The 22,913-nt window shown below is 35.3% G+C and overlaps 4 protein-coding genes across 4 annotated transcripts; 2 read left to right on the forward strand and 2 right to left on the reverse strand.

Moving 5' to 3' along the window:
• The first annotated feature begins 762 nt into the window (after positions 1 to 762).
• On the forward strand, positions 763 to 1,289 carry LOC147288388 (protein GLUTAMINE DUMPER 4-like). Its single transcript, XM_086242464.1, has one exon. The coding sequence runs from the start codon at positions 766 to 768 to the stop codon at positions 1,123 to 1,125; it is 360 nt and encodes a 119-aa protein (XP_086098590.1). The 5' UTR covers positions 763 to 765; the 3' UTR covers positions 1,126 to 1,289.
• Positions 1,290 to 13,338: 12,049 nt separating this feature from the next.
• Positions 13,339 to 13,774, forward strand: LOC147288389 (protein SOB FIVE-LIKE 3-like). Its single transcript, XM_086242557.1, has one exon. It carries the CDS (start codon positions 13,339 to 13,341, stop codon positions 13,690 to 13,692), a length of 354 nt encoding a protein of 117 aa, XP_086098683.1. The 3' UTR covers positions 13,693 to 13,774.
• A 1,507-nt stretch (positions 13,775 to 15,281) lies between these two features.
• Positions 15,282 to 18,257, reverse strand: LOC147288390 (6-phosphogluconate dehydrogenase family protein). The gene is made up of 2 exons (XM_086241716.1): positions 18,064 to 18,257; positions 15,282 to 17,077 (listed from the first exon to the last, which is right to left on the reverse strand). Exon 2 carries the CDS (start codon positions 17,067 to 17,069, stop codon positions 15,603 to 15,605), a length of 1,467 nt encoding a protein of 488 aa, XP_086097842.1. The 5' UTR covers positions 17,070 to 17,077; positions 18,064 to 18,257; the 3' UTR covers positions 15,282 to 15,602.
• Positions 18,258 to 19,773: 1,516 nt separating this feature from the next.
• GAUT9 (galacturonosyltransferase 9) lies at positions 19,774 to 22,486 on the reverse strand. The gene is made up of 3 exons (XM_086241087.1): positions 22,073 to 22,486; positions 20,537 to 21,775; positions 19,774 to 20,314 (listed from the first exon to the last, which is right to left on the reverse strand). The coding sequence occupies exons 1-3, from the start codon at positions 22,241 to 22,243 to the stop codon at positions 20,039 to 20,041; spliced, it is 1,686 nt and encodes a 561-aa protein (XP_086097213.1). The 5' UTR covers positions 22,244 to 22,486; the 3' UTR covers positions 19,774 to 20,038.
• Between the last annotated feature and the right edge of the window lie 427 nt (positions 22,487 to 22,913).

The raw sequence follows: 22,913 nt of genomic DNA on the forward strand, positions 1-22,913 counted from the left end.
TTATGATGATGTTGTAATCTTAAAGCCACGCAATCTTTTTTCTCACAAAAAAGAATAAGAAAAAATGGCCAAGCAATCGTTTGGGCACATACTGGGAAGCAACCTGAAGGTTCTCAGATTAAATATTACCTCCAACTATGATTCTCCTCTTCTTCTTACAAATTTGAGAATAACTTCAGGAATAAAAGTTTTTTAGTCAGAGCAAAAGGCTAGGGTTTAGATTGACCCTATGAACTCATAACTCTTCCCTTAGATTGTAGGCACTTGATCCTTGAATCTTGGTTTGATCCCTAAAGTTGGGGTAATCTGTTCGTAGAAATGCCTCAAAGAGCATTCCCAAGTAATTGTAATTGTGATCTATTTTTGATGATTTAAAGTTGAGAAAAAGAGAATTGGGATGAAATATAAGTTGTAACCGGTACATTACGACTTGGGCTGGAAGTCTAAACGGTGAGTTTTGGGAAGAAAAGAAATGCTTGCTGATCAAGTAGAAGAAAGAAAGCTATTGTTCGAATTGAGTGGTAGAAATGCACATATGGCAATACATCAAAGAAACTTCTATAACAATGAATCATGCCCAGGTGGGGGCCATGCAAAGAATAGAGAGGAAAGAAACACAATCACGTTTTGTAAATATAACCAAAAACCAAGGCCATATTTGTAACTTTATGTAGCATCAAAACTATATATTATAAAGCTTAGCTTATAAATACAAACATATATGGTTGGTTCAATATATTGCAGTGACAAAAGCATATATAGTGAATGAGGGCTTCAAACTCCAGCAGCAGCATGGCTAGTAGTACTACAGGCGATGCTGTGTTGACAAACTGGAGGTCTCCGATGCCATACCTCTTCGGTGGCCTAGCCCTCATGTTGGGTCTTATCGCGGTTGCATTGCTCATTCTAGCTTGCTCCTTTCGCAAAACGTCGTCGTCCAACTCAACCAGTAGTAGTACTCATGATGCTGATCAAGAAAAGCCAGCTGCTAAGCCAGTGGACATAGAAGCTGCAGACTCCGAGCCCAAGGTTGTTGTCATTATGGCTGGAGACATAACACCTACATACTTGGCCAAGCCCATCACCTCTAATTCCACTCTTCACCAAACTCATCAAAATATCTAAAATCTATAGCTCTTGCTTCAATTGCTATTATTATTTTTCTCTTTTTTTTTTTTTGGGTTCTTTCTTTTTTGGGTTATTATATATATAATTCTATTTGTTATAGAATTATAGTCTCTCCTACTACTGGTTTGGCAATGTAATGTTGTAGGTTTCGGGAATATGCATGTAAATTGAAGAGTGTTATGAGAATTAATATGTTAGATCTTAAATTAATTGTTATACAATCAATTCATTTTCTTCTCTTCGATCTCATTCCTTTTTGTTATATATGATATAGTTTAATTATCTTGTACTTTATTAGGCATCACAGATCTTGAACCATATATGCATATAAGCATTGGGATCAATTTCTTAGGCCTCGAATTGCATGGCCATGAAATTATTAAGTTTGGCATATTTGTTGGGTGATATTATATATGATGATATATGTTGTAATCTTAAAGCCAAGCAAACTTTTGGGCATCTTGGGAATTAAGCAACTTGAAGGTTCAATTCATCTGTGTACCAAAAGTTTCAACATTGATTCCATTGGTGACTCGACCAGTTCTCTCTCGAAATTCGAATGATGAATTACCACCAATATATTGATATCTCTTTCTTGTTCTAATATTCCTTTTCAAAGTTACAATTAATTAATTTGAGATAACTTCATGAGCAATAAAGTTTGGTGGTAGCTAGGATTTTAATTAATTGTGATTCCACATTAAATTATGCACGTTTGCTGAGGATGAGAAGGAAAGCATATCGATCAATCAGTTTGTGTTATGCTATATAATATATATGGTTTTTGCAGCTGTGATAAGAATTCCTCTGCATCCCAAATCAAGCTTCTTGAATTTAATTACGTTCAATAATTTAGAGTTAATACTGTTGCAAGCAGCTTTTCACTAAAACGCAGCGTTTTGCCACTGATACAGTGATACCAACTACGATTACTAATTAATAAAAAGTATGGAATTAATACTAATTAATAAAAAGTATGGAATTAATACTAATTAATTGGATAATCAATTAAGCTGACGGAGGATGACTTAAAAGAAGAAGTTAGAGGACCCTGCAGTCTGCAAGAGTCAATGCCACCAATCTAATAATAATTAGTAATTACCAACTGCGGTCTTTTAATAGCTTACTCTATCCCATCATAAGCAACTAAGTTTGACACAATGCGAAAGCCAAAAGGTAATTACCAATTAGTGGATCAGCTAGATTAACACAGACGTGGCTTCTTCACATGGACCACATGTATTTTTGGAAGACTGATCAGAAATCTGATGTCTGATGTAGAATGAATATGTATAATAAAACAATAATATTAGGATTTAAAATTTATATCCAAAATTTGAATCTAAATGATATGTCATCAGTATTTTACTTGTTGTGAAATAAATAATATTAAGGTGAATTATGTATTAATCAATAAAATACTAACACATCATTCGAATTTAAATTTGAGATACAATTTTGAGATTCCTAGATATGCTCATAATAATAATGACAGCGAATCTAAAACATTCAAAAAGTTGATTTAGCTCAATAATAAAAAATGGTGTCATAATATATCTCAATCACATCCAAAATATAAAGGCTTATGTTACAGTATGCAATGTTTTGAATTTAATCTTCTTCGATTATCAATTAATTTTAAATTAAATTTTCTAAATTTTATGAAACAGAGGGTAAGGTTTTTTAGGGCCAGTTTGGTATTACTGTGAGAAAAAACAGCTGTGAAGTAAGTTCAGCTGTAAAGTAGAGCAGTTGAGTGTTTGGTAAACTATATTTTCAAAAAACAGTATCAAAGTGTTTGGTAAATGTTAATATAAAAATGCTGTAACTGTGTGTAATTACTAAAATGGACATAATGCTGAAAGTGCATTTCACTTATTTGTTTGGTAAAAATAAAATGTTTTTTTACTTGTTTTTTAAATTTTTGACTACAAATTTTTATTAGCATTAATTTTTCTAAGAACAACATTATTAAATAAGTATGCATATTATTTTTTTAGGTATATTATAATTTCAAATGTTGTATTACTACTTAACATATAAGTCAAAAATTTAAATAATGTTGAACTAATATCTTTATTATTATATCTAACAGATAAATCTAACTCAAGTCATCCTTGAAACTCCCAACGTAAACATACAAAAAATAAAAAGGTGGAACAATATATTATAATTGACATGTTGTAAACTCATAAAACTAACTTCTGGAGCACTGAAGTCTGGAGTTAGAACCGTATATAACAGGTCTATTTATATGTAATGGCATAGTGATGGGACAATATAAGGAATAGGTGTATCAATGTTGGAAGGGACATACACGCGCGCATGCAATGCTAAAGGAGGCGGAGAGAGAAAAGGGGAAGCCTTTTCTCAAAAGTCTTTTAAAGTCTTGAGGGGGAATGGAAGAGAAATAAGAAGATTTGGTATGTATACTTTAATGCCAAAAGTCTTTCAAAGTCTATGAATTTGAGAAATCTGTGAAAGTCATTAACATTTTGAGTACCGTATGACTTTCATAGACTTTTAAAAAGTCATAATTGAGTACCCCCTCACTTTCATAGATTTTTTAGAAGTATATAAAAGTCTTGATTGAATATCTCCTGACTTTTTAATTTAACAAAAATCTTTAAAAGTTTTGATTAAATACACTCCTTAAAGCAAATTGATTTCGATTTCCACACACGTACTCTAGTGGGAGACATGAAATGATGGATATGCCACTTGGTTTTATATTATTAGTTATATTTATATAATTCACATTTTTGTAAAGTTTCTCATGGAAGTTGATATAAATTGACCAAATCCATCTATCTTTTTCACAGTTTTTCACTTTCCAGCCCATTCATACGTGGATGAATATCAGTGGCCAAAAAAACAATGTTGATGAATATCAATTTAGTGCTGACAGCGCCGCAAAATTGGTAGGGACCGGCCCATGTATTTGCAACAGTAAATTCTGCCTGCAGCAATATGAGCCACAAAATTAATGAGTCTGTTCACATTCCAAACTAAATCTAGTTAAGTAATGAGCCACAAAATTAAACGTACGGAAAACATGAACAAGTGATTATATATTCACTAATATTTACGACATATAACATCTTTTAACCGAATTAGTTATATTAATTTTAAAATAATTCCACACAAAGCTAGCTTCCTAGTAAATTACCAAAAATCTTAAGCCCAGTTCTCGAATGTGCTTGCTTTTTTCAGAAACAAACAAAAATAAATAGAGAAAAAGAAACACCTAGCTTGTTAATTATTAATTGAATACAGCAATTAGCCAAGTAATGGACGTTTGGCAGAATGCAGGGTATGCTTTATTAATTGGATTAGGTAAAACTAAGAAAGAAGTGGCGTCTCGGAGATGTGTTAATTGGGTGACTGTTACTAATGGAAGACTCAGAAATTTGGAAACATGCAGTATAGAAAATAAAAAGGTGGTGGTGGGTTTTCATAATTATTATAATATCTCTCAAAGTTTAGATATGGCAAATTAGTCTAAAGGGAAGTGCATTTCCACATCTTCTTTATTAGTGGGAAACATCTTACATGTGAACTGCTATAATTTCCACTAGGTTTTGTATTTAATATTAGTACAATGAATTTATATATATTCACATTTTTGTTTAGTTTCTCATGGAGGCTGGAGCTACTACAAGTTCATGTATTTAAAGGGTACATCTAGGGGTGTGATTTGGATTGGAAAATCCGAATCCGACCGATTCCTATCCGAAAATTTCCAATTTTATTCCGAATCCGAAATTGCCGAATCCGAAAATGCCGAAATCCGAAAATTCCGAAAAAAATTGGATTGGAATTGGAATGTTTATGTAAATTCCGATTCCGATCCGAATTCCGATCCAAAAAATTCCGAAATGTTCCGAAGGCATTCCGATCCAATATTTCCAAAATTATGCCAATTTATTCCATATTATATATTTTATCATTTATTTAGTATGATACATATAACATATATTTTAAAAAAGATGACTAATACTATTAATATAAACATATGTACATTATAAATATATGTGTATCATAATAACATAAATGGTAAGTTGGTAACACAAACACCCACATTTTTCCGTACATGTAATTACTATTTTTTTTTTATTAGGGAGGGGAATTGAAGATATGGAGCAATTCTACAGTTATTCCAACTAGAATATCCCACCAGTTGTAATTACTAATTACTAAATATTTAAGCTTATTATTTTCAAAATTTCAAACATGATATATATATATATGTGAGTAACATGTATCTACTAATGGCATTTATTCTAACAATGTTGGATGAGCTCCAAAGATTAATCCCCCACCTCTAAGATATGTGCTATTAAGCCTATTATACATTCATAGTGACATTTATTTCTCTTATATAATATATATGTTATAATATATAATATATACCATTAAACATACACAATATATATCATACATAATTTATTTCTTAACATACATAATCTAGCAATGAAAAACTTGCTAAATTGCATCTTTTTTTTTTTTTTTCCTTCTTTTCTAGATTTTTTTTATGGTAATGGTATGAGATGGTATGGTTCTAAATGTTATTTAAATTAATATTTTGAATTTTCTTTTTAAATTGGACATATATTTTAATTACATTTTAATATAAATATTGAAATGCATCATAATCTATTGTCTTTTAATTTTTGTTTGTTTGTTAATTTCATCATTATTCTAAAAAAAAATTCCAAACATGTTCTAAAAAATATTATGAAAATGTGAAAATTCCGATTTTTTATTCGAAAATTTCAAATTTTATCCGAAAGTTCCGAAAATGTTATATTCCGAAAAATTCCGAAAATTCCGAGAAATCCGAAAATTCCGAATCGGAATGAGATGTTGAAATTCCGATTTTTTGGAATGGAAATTAGAACATAAATTTCATTCCAAAATTTTTTGGATTGGAATTGGAACACCCTATTTCCGATCCGATCCGGCCGAAACACACCCCTAGGTACATCTAACAGCATATCCAATTAATATCCAACGATACGTAATTAACTACGCTACAGCCTACACTTAACTTCATGATGCCAATTATTAATTATTCCTAATATTGTGAGCTAGTAATTAAGTATATTGAATCATTTCTGAATGTGTAATAGTCTCACAACATATGACATATTGTTTTTTATTTATTTATTGAAACAACATATATATAACATGTTAGCATGTTAGACTATATATCGATATATATTAATCTGTTAAATCTTTTCATAGAAAAGGTGTCAATATATTAATCCCTATAGGGTTATATATTGTCGGCGGATGCGACGGCTTGAAGACGCAGGTTTGCAAAATATTTTAAGTGTGAATGATGTGGATAATGATCGATCGGTTGGATATGTATTCTTGAAAGTTGAAACACAAAATGGAGATTTTCTTTCATCCCTCAATCTCATATATCTTTGCTGTCTGCTGAAACCACGTACAGTCAGTACGTAGTGGAAACAAAATTGTTGGGAGGGTGAAATGTGTTCAAAAAGTTGGTATATATACATATTGGACGATGAAAACAAATGAGCAGAGCAAGGTTTTCTTCTTCAATATGGTTGTTGGAAATTAGGACTAAGTAAGGAGCGTCTCCACTTCATCTTCTATAATTTGTGGGACATATATTCATATATTGTACATAATATTTCACACCAAATAAAACTATTTGCATTAATTATTTTATATACTATATATTATTCTAATTAGGCTTAATTATTGATTTACCATTCAAAACTGTAACTCATTCCCACTTTGCCACCTAAAAGTTTTTTTTGTCCCATATTATCACCTGTAACTTACATCCGTGTTCCATTTTATCGTGTTCCGTCAACAATTCCATTAAAAATGATGACCTGACCGTTAATGCTGACGTGGCGCGCTGGATGTGCGCCACGTGTCACATCTTTTCTTGTATTTTCTGATTTTTTTTATTTTCCTATTTTTCTATTAACTTGTCTTGACTAGTACTAATTTACTATGGGGTCAAAATGCCAATTTTTCAGAAAATTTGAAAAGTCCAAATTTATTTATAGAAAATTAAAATACTCTAGACTTTTTGAAAATTCATAGAAAAATTTCCCGAACTCCAAAAAATATGAGGTATACACCGTTAGTCTTCTAAAAACTAACAATAACTTTCTCGTGAACACTTGCTACCCAAAAGACCTCTCGGTCTTAGAGGAAAATAAATTTTAGAAAAATTCTAGAATTTCTGTAAAGTTTCGAAATAATTCTCTAAAACAGGCTTTTGGTAATTTCCAAAATATTTTTGAGAATTTGTCCAATAGTTTACTAAAATTCTAGAATTTATTTAATATAGGGTAATTTATTTTAATTTTTTAGAAATAAATTTGGACTTTCTAATTTTTTTAAAAAAAATTTAGAGGGCAAATTGGTAATTTAACATGATAGTAAATTATTGCTAGTCAAGACAAGTCTGGAGGAATTTTTTATGTATTTTTATGAGTTCGGAGCTATTTTTATTTAATTTTTAAAAAATAAAAAAATATGAAAATAAAAGCAAAGATGTGACACGTGGTGCACATCCAGTGCGCCACGTCAGCATTAACTGCCAGGTCATCATTTTTAACGGAATTGTTGACGGAACAAAGTAAAATGGGACACAAATGTAAGTTACAAGTGGTAATCTGAGATAAAAAACTTTCAGGTAGTAAAGTGAGAATGAGTTACAGTTTTGGATGGTAAATCGATAATTAAACCTTTTAATTAAAACGAAGATCTACTTGAGTAACTCTACTTGCGGATCGAGCCAAATAAGAGCAAATGGGTTACTTGATCGACCTCTTGAGTATTGTTGCATAGGAGTAACTACAACCTGATTGAAGAAAAGCCTCAAAAATAAATAGACAACTAATTAATTCTCATTTTCCAAAAAGAAGAAGCCCACACCTTGCATCCATACAAAAAAAAAGAATAAAATTCCTGACTACTCCCAATTTTATTAAAAGATGATGTACAAATTATGGTACTTTTCGCACTTAATTAATTGCAAGACATGACAACATTTTGATCATCACAATCAGAAATTAAGGGGAAGATGTAAGCATCTAGCTAATTGTATATTGTTTGCGTCTGGTGGAAATTACGAGAATTAAGGGGGATAAGGTTGCCTGCAAACTAAGAAAAATATATATGTATAGTGGAAATTTCATCCTCATTTGATGATTTGAAACATACTGCAATCTGTATTCATTAACCACTTGTAATAAGCTAAGCCTATCCATAACAGGACGTACACATCTATTGTAATTTAATTCCAGTACGACTAGGTGCTTAATTTTGATGCATGGTTTCATTAATTAAGTAGTGATTAACTGAGCACATAAGACAATATGTTCTAGCTCATTTTCCCATTTATCATATGTTTTCGTGGTATGCCAAGTACGAATTATGAAGGACTAGTTTTCTTGATTATTTAGATAAATATATGCCACAAATACATATAAAAATATATATTATAATATGAATTAAGGACTCATTTTCCCATTTATTAATGATATATAAGTTTTCCTGGTAGACAAGTATGAACAGCTACAATTGGGGCCTTCTCTTATCCGTAGGTCCCCTCAGATATGACATAGGAATTAGGACATAATTGAATCATACAGATCCAAAAATTAATGTTGGTACGCAATTAAGCTACCCCATGACATGCTACACAATCCTACATTCCTACTAGCTAGTTTACATTAGAACTTACTACTGCTAAGGGCACGCTTGGTGGGTCCTGCAAATAGCCAAATAGAACCCAAAAGTCTCAACTTTGAAGGGAAACATTGACAAATTGTAGTCATTTTCTTCTGTTTGTTGACATCATTAATTTCTATTGGAAGATTAGTTTTCTGATAATTACCAATGACTTGAAGCATACCCAAAAAGTTCCCTCTGTTTTCAGAGACCTCTAGTTGTCTATGTGCTGTAATGTTGAAAATTAAGGAAAAAACCCACCCCTAATAAAACCGTGCTAAAATGGACAGATTTTCTTCTTTCAAATGATTGATGAGGCACAAAGAAAAAGCAAGATTAAGCAAAACACAAAATCCTTGCAGCATATGCTTTTTGGTCTTTAATTAGATTTTGGCATAAACTAGCTAGTTGCAGTACTTTTTTTTTTTTGTTCTGCGTCGAAATAAGAATTGCATTAAAAGAGCCAAAAGACATTGAGAATACAAAGTAAGAGCCCATAAGCCAAAAACATAAAAAATAGATAATAAGTGGCCCAAACAGTAAAGCCCATCTAAACAAAAAACCAAAACCTAGGCTAAAGAGGTGGGTCATGAGAGCCACTCCGCCAGTGGTTGGAAGCCAAGAAACACTGTGAGGTGAAAGTGAGCAAAACCCACAGAATCCCCAATATCTCATCGTGTCAACACCGAGCAAGAACCACATCCACCAAAGGAGCCAGAGAGACTCTAGAAAATAAAGAGTAACCGTAACCGAAGAAGATAAAGGTACGAACACCTGAGCCGAAGCGCACATCTTCCAGTGATATGACGACAACCACGATCCAACCATCATTACCAAAAGACGAAGATGCAGGCCGAGAGGCGGGAACAGGCGGAGGCAGCGAATGTCCGATGCTTGACGACGAGAAATTGAGAACGAAAACAAGGGGAGTAGAGATCTCCAAGTCTGAGCATATAGCTAGTTGCAGTACTAGTTTAGTACTAGTGGGTAGTGCAGTACTAGCTAGTAATCAATTGATCTCCAATATTCAGTACCCCAAAAACCAAAAAGTTCATGCCCATCAATATTTTTCTAATAGACAAAAGCATTAGCAACCGGCACTTTTGAACACCCAAATCACCAAGTGAGTCACTTTTGGCATCATGAAATGAACTAGCTAGCTAGTATATAATTGGGCATCTGAGAAAGCACAAGGAGGAATCTTCCTCCTAAACCCATATGGGCATTATAGTCATTCAAAGGCCAATCCCCCTATAAATTGCTGAGCCACCAACATCATTTCTTTGCACCAATACCCTCCTAAGCAAAAACCCTTTACGAATTAGAAGTTAGAAACACAGAAAATGAGGCCTTCAACTACTACTACAAGCACCAACAGCACCAGAGTCCACCACCACCCATGGAAGTCTCCAATACCTTACCTCTTTGGCAGCTTAGCCTTAATGTTGCTGCTCATCTCTGTTGCTTTGGTCATCCTTGTTTGCTCATACCGCAAACCCTCTAATTCTGACTCATCATCAGGCCATGAAGATGATGATCATGAAGATCAGAAGCCAACCTCAAAGCCCATGATAGTGTTTGAAAACATTGCAGTTGTCATAATGGCTGGGGATGACAAGCCCACCCACTTAGCTACAGAGCTCAGCACTTCAACTAGTACCAGTACTTGTTTTTGCTCTTGCTCTTCTCAGCAAGTCTGATCAGGGATTGATCATCATCTAGCTTGAAGACAACAATATCATAGAAATTAATTAGAAGTTTTGTTCTCTAATTAATCGTACATAGAAAATATTGAATTATATATTAATTGTATCCCTTTTAGTTGGTCTTTATTTCAATTGTTTCCAATCATGTTCTGTTTTCGTAGTTCTGTATTAGTGTTGGCAGCAATATGTAAATTGACTAGCTATGAGCTATAATACTAGTGCAAGTTGAATTGTTCTGAGCAATCGTAATCCAAATTTATATATTGACACTTGCTTTTCCCTCGAACCAAAATAAAATTATGCGTAAAAAATGGGATTTAACTGGTTCTAATCATATACTAACATGCATGTGGGGTTCTGCATGTGTATGACCGGAAACATGCATTCATATATACGCTTTTTTATTAAGCGTGATCAAGTGAGTTCCAACTTTATTAAAATTGTGGTACGTCTAACATATTCAATTTCATTTTGTGATTATATATATTAAGAAAATAAATCATTTGTACTACGTCCAAATGAGTTGCAACTCTAATATTGGTGCTTTAACTCTAACATACTATATTCAAAACACTTACTATTATGTACATGGACAAAAAAAGAGAGGAGTAAAATTAACATAGTTAATCATGATCAACTTGAAGAGCAATCTCTTACTTAGAAAAACCAAGGAAAGAGCCAATCTGTGGTATTGGGAGGTGGTGGTTGATGATCCTCATCTCATCTGGGTCTTATTGTCAATCCCAAGTCACACAAGTGTCTATATAATGTCGACATTGGAGAACAGAGCATCTGGGCATGTGAGTTTCCTTTGCTATTTTCAACTTAGCCTCCCCTTTATGTACAGTAGTACCCCAACACCAACAGTATTCGATCATTAACCACTTGCCGCTAGCTAATCGACCATGATTACTTTTGCTTTCGCTAAAAGTTGTTTTTTGTAGCTGATTTTATATGTGTTTAGTGGGCAGACGCGGCGACTTGGAAACGCAAAAATAAGAATATAAGATAATGATGGCATAGTTGAATGGCTTTGCCTAAAGGGTTTCGGACACTGTGAGTAATGGGGGACATCAATTGAGGCTTCTTTTCAAACACCTCTTGTGCTATATTCTCCATCATACATATGGATATATTCCAGGGATATTCCAGGTCAAAACCAGCTTCTATAACACTGTGCCATGGACAACCCTTGAGTCATATCACTCCCGTATGCATGGTGTACTTTGTACCTTGACACACAAACTTGAGTATATAACTTTTCTTTATCAACTTTAAATTACATCATTAAGTTGTTGGGTAATCCAATTAAAATAACAGTTGAATTACTCTTTTACACCCTATCATCATTTAGTTAAAATAAATTCAAATATAAATATTAGATTCATTTTTAAAAATTTCGTTGAGAATGTGAGATCTTTCAAACTGTATTTTTAAATACATATTTACTATAAGTTTCATTTATAAAAAAAATAAAAATTTGGAAACTACTTATTTGTAAGTGCAAAAAGAAAAAAGGGCAAGTGACAAATTGAAGAAAATAACTGTTTAGCCCCAACATATTGGGCCAAGTAAAGATGAATTTGGACAAAGCTGGAGCCCATATTCGATTTTGGGCTAAACCATTGGCTACGCTTAAACTCCCAAGTCAATCCAACCCAAACACGTTGAATGATTGCTTAACATGTTTGACAGTTTGAGTAGTCGAATAAAAAATGTTAGTGGAAAAACAAACCTAAACCCAAATCCATCTTGTGTCTGACGCGTGCAGGCTTGCCCAAACCCAAAGCCAGGCGTGTGTCTGACGCGTGCAGGCTTGCTCACCACATTTCTCTTCTTCTAATGACAACAATGTATGTTCTTTCACTTCCCAATCAAACAGTAATACTCCATTAATTCACAGACAGAGAGTGACAGATTTGTGAACAACCAGTCAACCATGGACATAGAGAAAACAAAAACAGAATGGAGTAAGCATGCAAAATAATCACAGTTTGATTTGACTCTTAAAACTCTCTTTTAACCAACAATGTAATGTTTGTACCAGCACAGTGATAAATGAGATCCCAATTTGAACATGAAAGTTGCTTTCTTTTTTTCTTTGCTTCATACATAGTTACTATTTTCAACTTAGTGTAAGACTATTATATTCAAACTGGGATTCCTGTATGATACAAGCATAAAATCCTGTCCTGTTTTAATCCCATTAACAAAGACAGAGTAGGCAGCAAACAAAGGATGGACAGAAGAAAAGCACTGAAACATTAGGAGGAATCCTCAGCATCCTGATCTAAAACCCCAAGACCCAGTTGGGTTCTCTGCATTTTATCTCGTAGAAAAAGACAGAATTTATGTAGATACTCAACACTTTCATATTTAAGTAAGATGGGTTTTACATTCTCTCTAGTCGTAAAATGAGGTTATCTGTATTCTGCACTTGACTTTTCATTTAAGATGAGTAGATGACAATGACAAAGTAAAAAGAATAATATTCTTTTAACGACCAAAAAACCAACCCCATATTATACTATTTGTCCTCCTTAAATGGAAGCTTCATGCCCTTTTGCACGAGATTTTTTAGCCCTGAAAATCTACCATTTCATCATTGATACAATTTACAATCATAGGAAGTTGTCTTCTGCTGGTTTTATAGAGTATTAATAGTCATAGCAATTACATAGGTGCATATGCCACAGTTCTTTCTAGCATCCATAGGCAGGCCTTTATTCCCTGCCATTTTTGACTCTCTCTCTCTCTCTCTCTCTCTCTCTCTCAAATGGACTTCAAACACTTTTTGGGCACAGAAGGATGTAGCAGCAGTGAATCAGGGTGGACAACATATATTGTCTCTCCCATGCAAGAAGATGATGCGGAATGCAGTGATATTGATGAGGAAATTGATGTTGACAACTACAATCACATTAGAAAAATTCACAAAGATGACAATGAAAGTGATGATTCAATGGCTTCTGATGCTTCCTCTGGCCCAAGTCATCATCACCTTGTACGTTCTCGCAGTAAAGAAAGTCATGGCCCTGCTCGTTTCAAGCGTGAGAACAAGCAATCTAGGCACAAGAACACAGACAAACAAGAGAAGAAAACTGGTGAAAAGAGTACCAAAAGGAAGTAAGAACTCGGTGCTGAATTTGACATTTGACGAGCGCACTTCTAGTGCTAGTCCTGCTCAAAGGGTACAAATCACAGTTGTTAATTAAAACAACAAGCTTGCAAGTGAGAAGAAGATGTATACTCTTTTTTTGTATCTACAACTTCAAAAATGGAAGCATATATATTTCTCTTTTCTTTCACAGAACTTCATATTCTTCAACTTCCATCCTTCTTGCATAAGGTTAGGTTTTTTTACAACACATTCTTGCATCGAGGAATATATAATTAAGTTCATGAGATAATTGACTGGTATTATGTTCTGCAAACATATTAAAACATGGTGTTTGCCTCAAATTCGTCAACTTTACTAGAAGAAAAGTCTAAATCAATATTGTTATTACTTAATACAGCTGAGGTAGCAGTAATTAAGGTGAGCAGGGGTTGAGATTGAGGAGAAAGATATTGTTCAGTCCTCATGCGCAGGGTAATTTTTTCAACAGTAATGCATTTTGTGTATGAGTGTTTGTGTCCCTGTGTCATGTCTATATGAATCAAGAGTGTACATTTGTTGGAAAGAAGAAAGATCAAATGGCACACATATGGGTATTTACGAAAAAACTATAAAATCACCAATAAAAGCTTCCCAATTATGATGCAGTATGTGTATGCATACCAACAGGGTGTACATTGTGCTGGAAAGAAGAAAGATCAACATGAAAAAACAAAAGCCAACCGTAGAAAGACAAATGCCAACTATATATGGGTGCTAATTAAAGGTTTTGTTGTCACACAACAATTGGTAGAGTATATAGTACTGCCCCAGATGTGCAAGGCCAACAGCAAAGCAAATACCAAGTATGGGCTGTACTTTAACTTCAAAGAATATTTTAGCACATACAAAACAGAATCTGTCTGCAGTTAGATACTGCCCCACTATGTAACAATGAGAAGAATTTTGGCTGTACTTTTTAAAATAAAATTAGTGACCAGATGAACATTCCCAGTTGCTTATAAGTTCTAACAACAAAATCCTTGTCATGAATTTTATCACGTTTAACTGACAAAGGAAATAGCTATTCCTGTAGTTAAACCTCAAACAAACATTTCTTTGGTGAAATGAGAGTTGAATTTGATAGAGAAACTGTGAAACATGTCTCTTGCCTTTGTCTTATTGTTCTTGTGTAAGTCATCACAGAGGATCAGGTCCTGAAAACCATCCCCACCAAGAGATTCCTGCTGTACTTTAGTATTTGGCAATATGGTTTGTTTAAACTGAAGAGAATATTAGTTCAAGTTTTGACAGGTGGAATACAGTTTTCTAGCTTAGAGTCAACCAAGATAGAGTAGCGGTGTGGATAAATGTTCATGGTTGACAACCACTTTAGGCTTTCTGGACCCTATTGCACAGCTGTGGTGCCTCACCAGATTTGGGTTCGTTCATTTAAAGTGAATTAGCACATGCCAGTCACATTATTCAGATTGTGAGGCACATTGACACCCCAAAAGCAAGTATTATCTGAGGAATATTTAGCAACAATAAGGTACATACATACAAGACAAGATAGGCAATCATGGGAAGAAAAATTTACTAAAATAAATAACTGCAGAAAATGAGAAATATAGAAACTTTTTTTTATTGATTTTCATCTTCAAACATTGCATTTTACAGTACTACCCCCCAGTCCCCCACAGTACTTGAATACATCTTCCAAAACTAAAAAGGGACTGTGACGTGGACCAATATGCCAAAGGAAAGCACAACAAACCAAATCTAATGCACACTCCTAATTTCAAAGAAAACTGATAAACTAATATAGGGATAAATTTTCACGAAAAGGAGTTGGCAGAAGCTCTGCTCGGCATAAAATCCTCAGCAGAAATTATTGGGATAAAGGAGAGTTCTGCTTAAGTAGAATGCCACAGAAAATGGACTTAAATCTTTGACTGTTTAGCAATCTTGAACCATTCAGTATGGTAAGAACCTTCAATATCAATTCTTTCATACGTATGAGCACCGAAGTAGTCTCGTTGGGCTTGGACCAAGTTAGCTGGCAGTCTCTCCCTTCTGTAGGTGTCAAAGTAAGCAAGACTAGCTGACATACCTGGGGTGCAGATACCTGAGTTGATAGCAAGGCATACCACCCTTCGCCAGGCAGACTGTCGCTCAATGATCTCCTTCGAAAACTCTGGGTCCACAAGAAGGTTTGCAAGATCAGCATTCCTATCATATGCCTTCTTAATTCTGTCGAGGAACACTGCCCGAATGATGCAGCCTCCCTTCCAAATCCTAGCCAATTCCCCCAACTTCAAGTCCCATCCCTTCTCAAGACTCTTTGCACGGATCAGATTCATCCCCTGTGCATAACTGCATATCTTGGATGCATAAAGAGCTTTTCTCACATCATCAATCAACTTTGCCTTATCCACCTCTGGGGTTGTCAAGATATCACCAAAGCCACCTGCTTTGAACACTTTAGCAGCTTCAACCCTCTCTTCCTTTAACCCACTAAGGAACCTTGCATCCAAGGAAGATTCAATTGTAGGAGCTGCAATTGATAGTTCAGCAGCTTGCTGTACAGTCCATTTACCAGTACCCTTCATGCCAGTCTTGTCCAAAACCTTGTCAACCAAATATCCATCTCCCTTATCATCCTTGATTCCAAATATATCTGCAGTGATTTCAATCAGGAAGCTCAGAAGCTCTCCCTTGTTCCATTCAGAGAAAACACTTTGCAGTTCCTCATTGGACAACTTCCCAACTGATTTCAGTACATCATAAGCCTCTGCTATCAGCTGCATATCACCATATTCAATTCCATTATGAATCATCTTAACAAAGTTACCAGACCCACCTTTGCCAATGTAAGTCACACAGGGACCACTGTCTGGAACTTGAGCTGACACCTTAAGAAGAATGTCTTCAATGTACTTATAGGCCTCAAAGGATCCTCCAGGCATCATAGACGGTCCATATCGAGCCCCCTCTTCACCACCTGAAACTCCCATTCCAAGGTAAAGAAGACCTAATTCAGCCATGGCTTTCTCCCTCCTCTCAGTGTTTTCGTACCACTCATTACCACCATCAATTATGCAGTCACCTTTCTCCAGGTAGACGGAGAGGGTCTTTATGGTCTGGTCAACAGGCGCCCCAGCCTTGACAAGCATGATTACAACCCGAGGTTTTTGGATTGATTTGACGAAGGATTCAGGATCATGGAAGCCATAAAGGGGAAGATTTCCTTCCTTTTTAGCTCGCTCAACAGTCTCATCAACTTTGGAGGTAGTTCTATTATATACGGAAATGGGGAAGCCTTTCTCTGCAATGTTGAGGGCCAAATTTTGGCCCATGACAGCCAAGCCAGCAAGGCCAATTCTTATAGGGCTCTTGGGTGCAGCCATCTTTTTGCCTGTTTAACATTTGGAATTGTTAGTGAGAGAATGAGACTAGATCCATAAATTGGCAAAATATGAAAAGCAGATCTGAGAATCCTTGGTCCCAAAAAAATAAAATGTCAGGGTGATTTGATGAAATCTACGAACTTCAATTTATAGGAGAATAGATCGTAAATAGAATTACACAAGGAACCATATGTGAATCTCTGAATGAAGTTCACTGATAAAGATTCTAATACCTAGATACTAATTTTAGCAATGTATTGAAAAACATCAACAAGATTAAACATTAAGTATATGATGCCGAGATGGGTTTAAATTAAACTAACAAATCTAGAAAACAAAGATAAAGCCCTCACTTCTGCAGTCCAATTGTAACAACAGAGTAAACAGATCCAAATATATCACACTTCTAATTCCTGACAATAGTCCAAGTGATCACTACACTGAGTCTATCCATTAAAGCTAACCAAATCAAACGACACTCACTTATTCTTTCATTGTTTATAACAAAATTCAATCATACTAAAGGGATTAAGACACACAAGCAAGTGACATAGACGGACACAATTAACTCGATCTCAAAATTCTCGAACTCATCAACACAAATGAGTGGATGAACTAAAAAGCGTGATCTAACAAATCTGCAAACCCCTTCGACCAAAAAAAAAATTCTGCAAACTCCAAATAAGCACAGATCAATCTGAAACGCGCAACCATAGAAAACTAGAGTAAAGGGATTTACATAAGCCAATAACACATAATGAAGCAAACATAGATCAGCAATTCGAAATCATAGAAACCAAAAAACAGCAACTCTCTGCTTGATTGCCCAAAAACCATAGAAAACCAATTGGGAATTTGAAAAAGCTTGAACTTTTAACGACAGTCATACAATATTATGCTTTACTTGCAAATACAGCGAGTTCTCAGCAACCAAGTAAAGTATAGCTATACAGGACCATTGTGATCAAAACCCAGAAAGCAAAAGAATCCAAACCTGAAAGTTTTCTTCTCTAACCAAAGAATTGGACCGAAAATCAAACGAAACTGAGCAAAACCCAGAAAATCAAAGATCTGGGTTTGGTAGACAAAAGTGGTTAATGATTGTGATTAAGATTAGAAAATGCAAGAAGGAAAGAAAGTGTTCACCTTTTAACAAAAGGTTTTTTTGTTTGGGACGCTTTGAAGTGAGTGGGTCAATTTTGGCCACTGCTTCAATTGGTTGGTGAGTTGGACAAGCCGTCGTTGAATATGGGGTAGGTGGGATAGAAATTGGAAAGGCCCTTACCCCAACGTTGACTACGAGTGCAATTTGCTCAGTGGTTAAGTCTATGATTACGTTAAAAAATTATTTAATATGAATTTAATCATAATTAATACGAGTTTTTTTTTTCGCTTGGAAATAATTAATATGAAATTTTAATCATAATTAACACATGTAGAATATAGGCATGTACACAGATCGGATTTTGATCCAAATTTGACAATTTTTTTTGGTACAGAGCCTTAGGATCACCAGCAGCATCATAATGATTAATTTTTTATAATTACAACATAAGAGTTGTTAAGAGGTATTAGATTCTTCCTTCATGATATTGGAATCTGGGACCTTCTTTCCTAATAAAGTAAAAAATAAATAAATTACTACCAGACCAAATACTCTTGGACAATAATGATTAATTTGGTAGTTTAGTTATGATCAAAATTTAATAATCCCTTCATTTATTAACGGAAAGCTGAAAAAATGTATAAAAATTTATTTTGATGAAATATATAGATATTTTAAGACCCACTCCATCAAAAAGTTGAAAAAAATATATATATATATACCAAGAATAGGACAATGCAAATGGGTGGTGGCATTGATGAGGATGTAATGCAGGAAGCGAATGAGGGTACGAGCCTCTTAATGCTCAGAACACCAATGAGTCTTATTCTTCCAAAACTTCACATTCCTGGTGAAGAAAAAAAATAAAGAGAAAGCTTTCACCAAAAAAAATAAACATAAATAAAGAGAAAGCAAAATGATTAATGAAGTGATTCATCATGGAGCTGGGACGAGTTCTCTTCTATTGTGAAGGATCGAATGGGGAGCCCAAAGAAACAAGTATTTTTTCCAGATAAACCGAAGGAAGAAAGATTATTTCTACTCAATCCACATGAATGTTTGCAACTGTTGGGTGAACCATTGAGAAGCATATGATCAGCTTTATTCATGCTAAAGGCTTGGCTTTTAAAATTTCTGCACTGTGCTTTTGAGAAGCACATGATCTTATTCATGCCAAAGGCAGTGGTTACTTCATGCTGTGGTTTAACATTAGCAGGAGGACAGGAATACCAAATTTTTTTTCTAGTCTCGTAAACGACAATAGAACATCTTTGCTTTTACTGCATTCTACTCAACTTCTAAAAGTCACTCTGCTCTCTGTCTGCCTCTGAGTACCTTTCAGAGCAACTTGATCAGTAATCTTGTGTTTTGCGTTTAATTTGGTTGCTCTGTCTTGTCTAGGAGGAGAGAAAGTAAGAAACCATTCTTTCCTAATTTCCCTTCTAAGGGTTTTGCATAATAGATTAGAGTTCTTGGATGGACACAAATTGGGGTATTATAGTATATTCAGGCTAAAATTGACAAAAGTCGGATTTTATAGCGACAAAGGAAAAAAAATATACCAAAGAAGGAACTTTAATTAGTCTGTCAATCACATACTGCAAAGTGCAAAAGAATCATTGCTACTTGTACATTCCCAATATTGCTGTTTACAATACATGATTGACATTAATAACAGATACAACATTAAACACAAGCTTATCAGACAGCTTATCCCCAAAAAAAACACATAACTTCACTGAGCTTCGCTCTGAGGGTTGCAACTAATGAAGGAATCCAAAACTTGTGAGAATAAGTAAATAGTGATGGACAATAGCTGCATGGGACTCACTAATGGAGGAGAAGCAGTAAATATGTTGGTTACCTATAAGCCAAAATTGCACATCTGAACAAATTCCATCTCACTGTCCAAATGTTTAGTCCACAGATGCTTATACTGGTTCATAGCAATGTCCAGCCAAGGTTTCATGTTTCCATTGTAATGAATGACTGCAGCCTTTTTAATCTCATCCATGCTAATACTGGGATTGTAACCCAGTCCAAGCACATGCCAAGATTTGTCGAGAGACTTCGTTGTTGAGTAGAAGGTAATCAGTCCCGGCGGAAGAGTCCCCAGCTTCCACAGAGTCCGGTCCTCATTCTGCACAATTCATGGACAAAAAATATTCATGTATCCCACCCTCAACTAGCAATAGTACAATTGTACTTCAACTATATATGGCGCCATTTGATTAGCAATTTCCAAGTGAAAATTACACATTTTGTTGTTTGTAGAAAAGTTACATACTTGGAAATGCTAACCCAAATGGCACCTGATTTTCCCAGCCACAAGGAATTTGAGCACAAGAAAATATACACTTACCAAGCTCTGCCAGTAGTGGTACTGCTCTGTGCTTTTCTCCTGCCTCCAAGCATCAAGATCAAATATATTCATCCCATATGCCCAAGCACAAGCCCTGGGATTGAACCTCTCCCTAATAAGAGGGTGTGAAAAATTCAAATACTGGGCATATCGATGGAAGGACCCGAAGCAGGTCTCAACAGCTCCATTCACCTTCCCATCCAAATCGATATTCCATAACCCTGTCAAGTCTTTTTGAACCACAACATCATCATCTAAAAAGAGAATCTTGTGCAGTTTTGGATACATCTCCGGCAAATAAAACCGAAGGTGATTCAACATTGACAAGTACTTCGGGTTCCTATATTTCATGTTATGTGTATCCTTGGTAGCATTCTCTGCCCGATTCTCAAAGTAGAACTTCTGCAACTTTGCCGACTCAAGTTGCCTCAACACTGGCACGTATGAAGAATTCAAGAAAGTAAAATCTTCTACAGCCTTCACCTCCACATGCGCATTTCCTCCCACTGGCCTCATCTTAAACCAAACCTTCATTGGCGCAAGGTTCATCCTATCTGTAACAATATGGAAAACATGTTTCCACGGTTCATCCGAAATGTTCACCACAGAGTTTACCACCACCGAGACAGCAATCACATTATCCGAAAAAATTGCATAATGGTACAAACTTGGGTCCTCAAGATCGGGGCTTGGTTCCTCATCCTTGTACTTCTCTGGATGTGAAATTCTTTCCTCAACAAGCCTCATGGCCAAACAATGCAAGCTTTTTGGTACTGATTTAGCAGCAATTGAGCTCGCAAATGCCCCATTCTTCTTTGCCTTTATAAGCAACTCGTTAACAGCAAAAATAGTATCCTTCAGCTTCTGAATCTTGAGCTGATTATCATAATTCTCCTTTGACTCCGCTATCATTAACCGAGCAGTTTTAACCTTATCCTTTACCTCCTTCTCGAACTGCCTTAAAACATCCTCATCCACCGGACCATCTGATTGAAACAAGGCCGCCCGATAATTTGGTTTCATTTGAAGATCAGCGAAATTCGTTGCCAAATCATCAAACATCCTCATTTGCTTAGATATCTCAAGCTTAAGCTTCCTTGCATACGCAGCATACGCATTCACCAGAGTAACATGATCATTCGCTTGCTTATATATCAAATCTAATCTGGTTTTCAGTGGGTCAGAATTTAAAGCTAGAAACGTTCTGCGCATGTACGCGTTTCCAGTGGTTGGAAGTGCCTGCATTAAACATCAAGATTATAAATTTATAATTCCAATGGTATCAAATCATAAAAATTGATATGTGGGTTTTGATCTATTCTAAGATTGTCAGTGGAAAATGAAGAAATTTCAAATTTGGGTTATTGATTCAATCTGAGATTGCTACCTGGGATTTGTGCAAATGTGAAAATTACAATATGGGTTCTGCATAAGTAGTGAAATTGAGATCCTGGTATTGCTAAAGTTATGAAATTTCAATCAGGGTGTCGCTTAATTATGAAAATAAATGAGAGAAAAATGGATAGGAGGACATACAGAGTCGAGGTGAGGAGTGGAGGGGTTGGTGGTGAGGAGAACAGAGAGCGTGGCAATGAAGAGCAGAGAGAACATAGCCGAGACAAAGATCCGATAGGAGAAGAAGCTGCGGAGGCTGAACCCGCCAAAACCGGATCCTCCGCCTCGGCTTCCTCGCACGGCCACCGCCATTTGAGCAAAGCAACGACGTTGTCTCCAAGCTTCGATCAGAAAGCTAAAAGCTCTCTATTTACCTCAAAACTGAGAATGATACTGTTATTGCAAGCAGCAGCGTTTTCGGCAATGAGCAAGTGAGAGAAGCGAGGCTGATTGGAAGTGTCTTGAGAGTCTCTGACTGTGTTGTGAGATCTCAGCTGGGTGGTTGTGACTTGTGACCATGTGAGCGTGGAAGAAATCAAACTTCCAAGTGCAAAGAGATCTAATCCGTGTCGGTGACTCGGTGTTATAATTATTTTTCTTTAATCCTAGAAATTAATATCATACTTTAATGTATTGCTATTGAAGTGTGACTCTCTTGTGTGTGTGTAATTTTTCTGATGTGAGGTGTTGGAACTTGGAGGGAAAGTGGGACCATGGACCACACAAGATGATAGTTAATAGTTACTTCATAAAAGAAAAACTTTTTTTTTTTTATATCGGAGTCTTCTCGTAGTAGATGCAAGTTTAATAAGATCATTCGTCTACGAAAGAATCATCCTAAAATAATCGATCTTATGGCTGTTAAAAATGAATCAAATCAGTTCTATGAACAATTGATACGGGGTGTGAAAAAGTGTTCTAATACTGCATTCTTACATTCTCTTATATGCCGCACTAATTCCACGTATAACATTCTGCATTT

Source organism: Dryas octopetala, chromosome 4, assembly GCF_963921425.1.
Source record: "Dryas octopetala chromosome 4, drDryOcto1.1, whole genome shotgun sequence".
NCBI lineage: Eukaryota > Viridiplantae > Streptophyta > Magnoliopsida > Rosales > Rosaceae > Dryas > Dryas octopetala.

Bases quoted from the DNA above. Each gene is read 5' to 3' on its own strand.
- LOC147288388 (XM_086242464.1), top strand. From the start codon at position 766: ATGAGGGCTTCAAACTCCAGCAGCAGCATGGCTAGTAGTACTACAGGC.
- LOC147288389 (XM_086242557.1), top strand. From the start codon at position 13,339: ATGGACTTCAAACACTTTTTGGGCACAGAAGGATGTAGCAGCAGTGAA.
- LOC147288390 (XM_086241716.1), bottom strand. From the start codon at position 17,069: ATGGCTGCACCCAAGAGCCCTATAAGAATTGGCCTTGCTGGCTTGGCT.
- GAUT9 (XM_086241087.1), bottom strand. From the start codon at position 22,243: ATGGCGGTGGCCGTGCGAGGAAGCCGAGGCGGAGGATCCGGTTTTGGC. The intron at 21,776-22,072 runs GTATGTCCTCCT...TGTTTAATGCAG, and splicing joins CCACTCCTCACCTCGACTCT to GCACTTCCAACCACTGGAAA. The intron at 20,315-20,536 runs GTAAGTGTATAT...TGAATTGTGCAG, and splicing joins ACCACTACTGGCAGAGCTTG to AATGAGGACCGGACTCTGTG.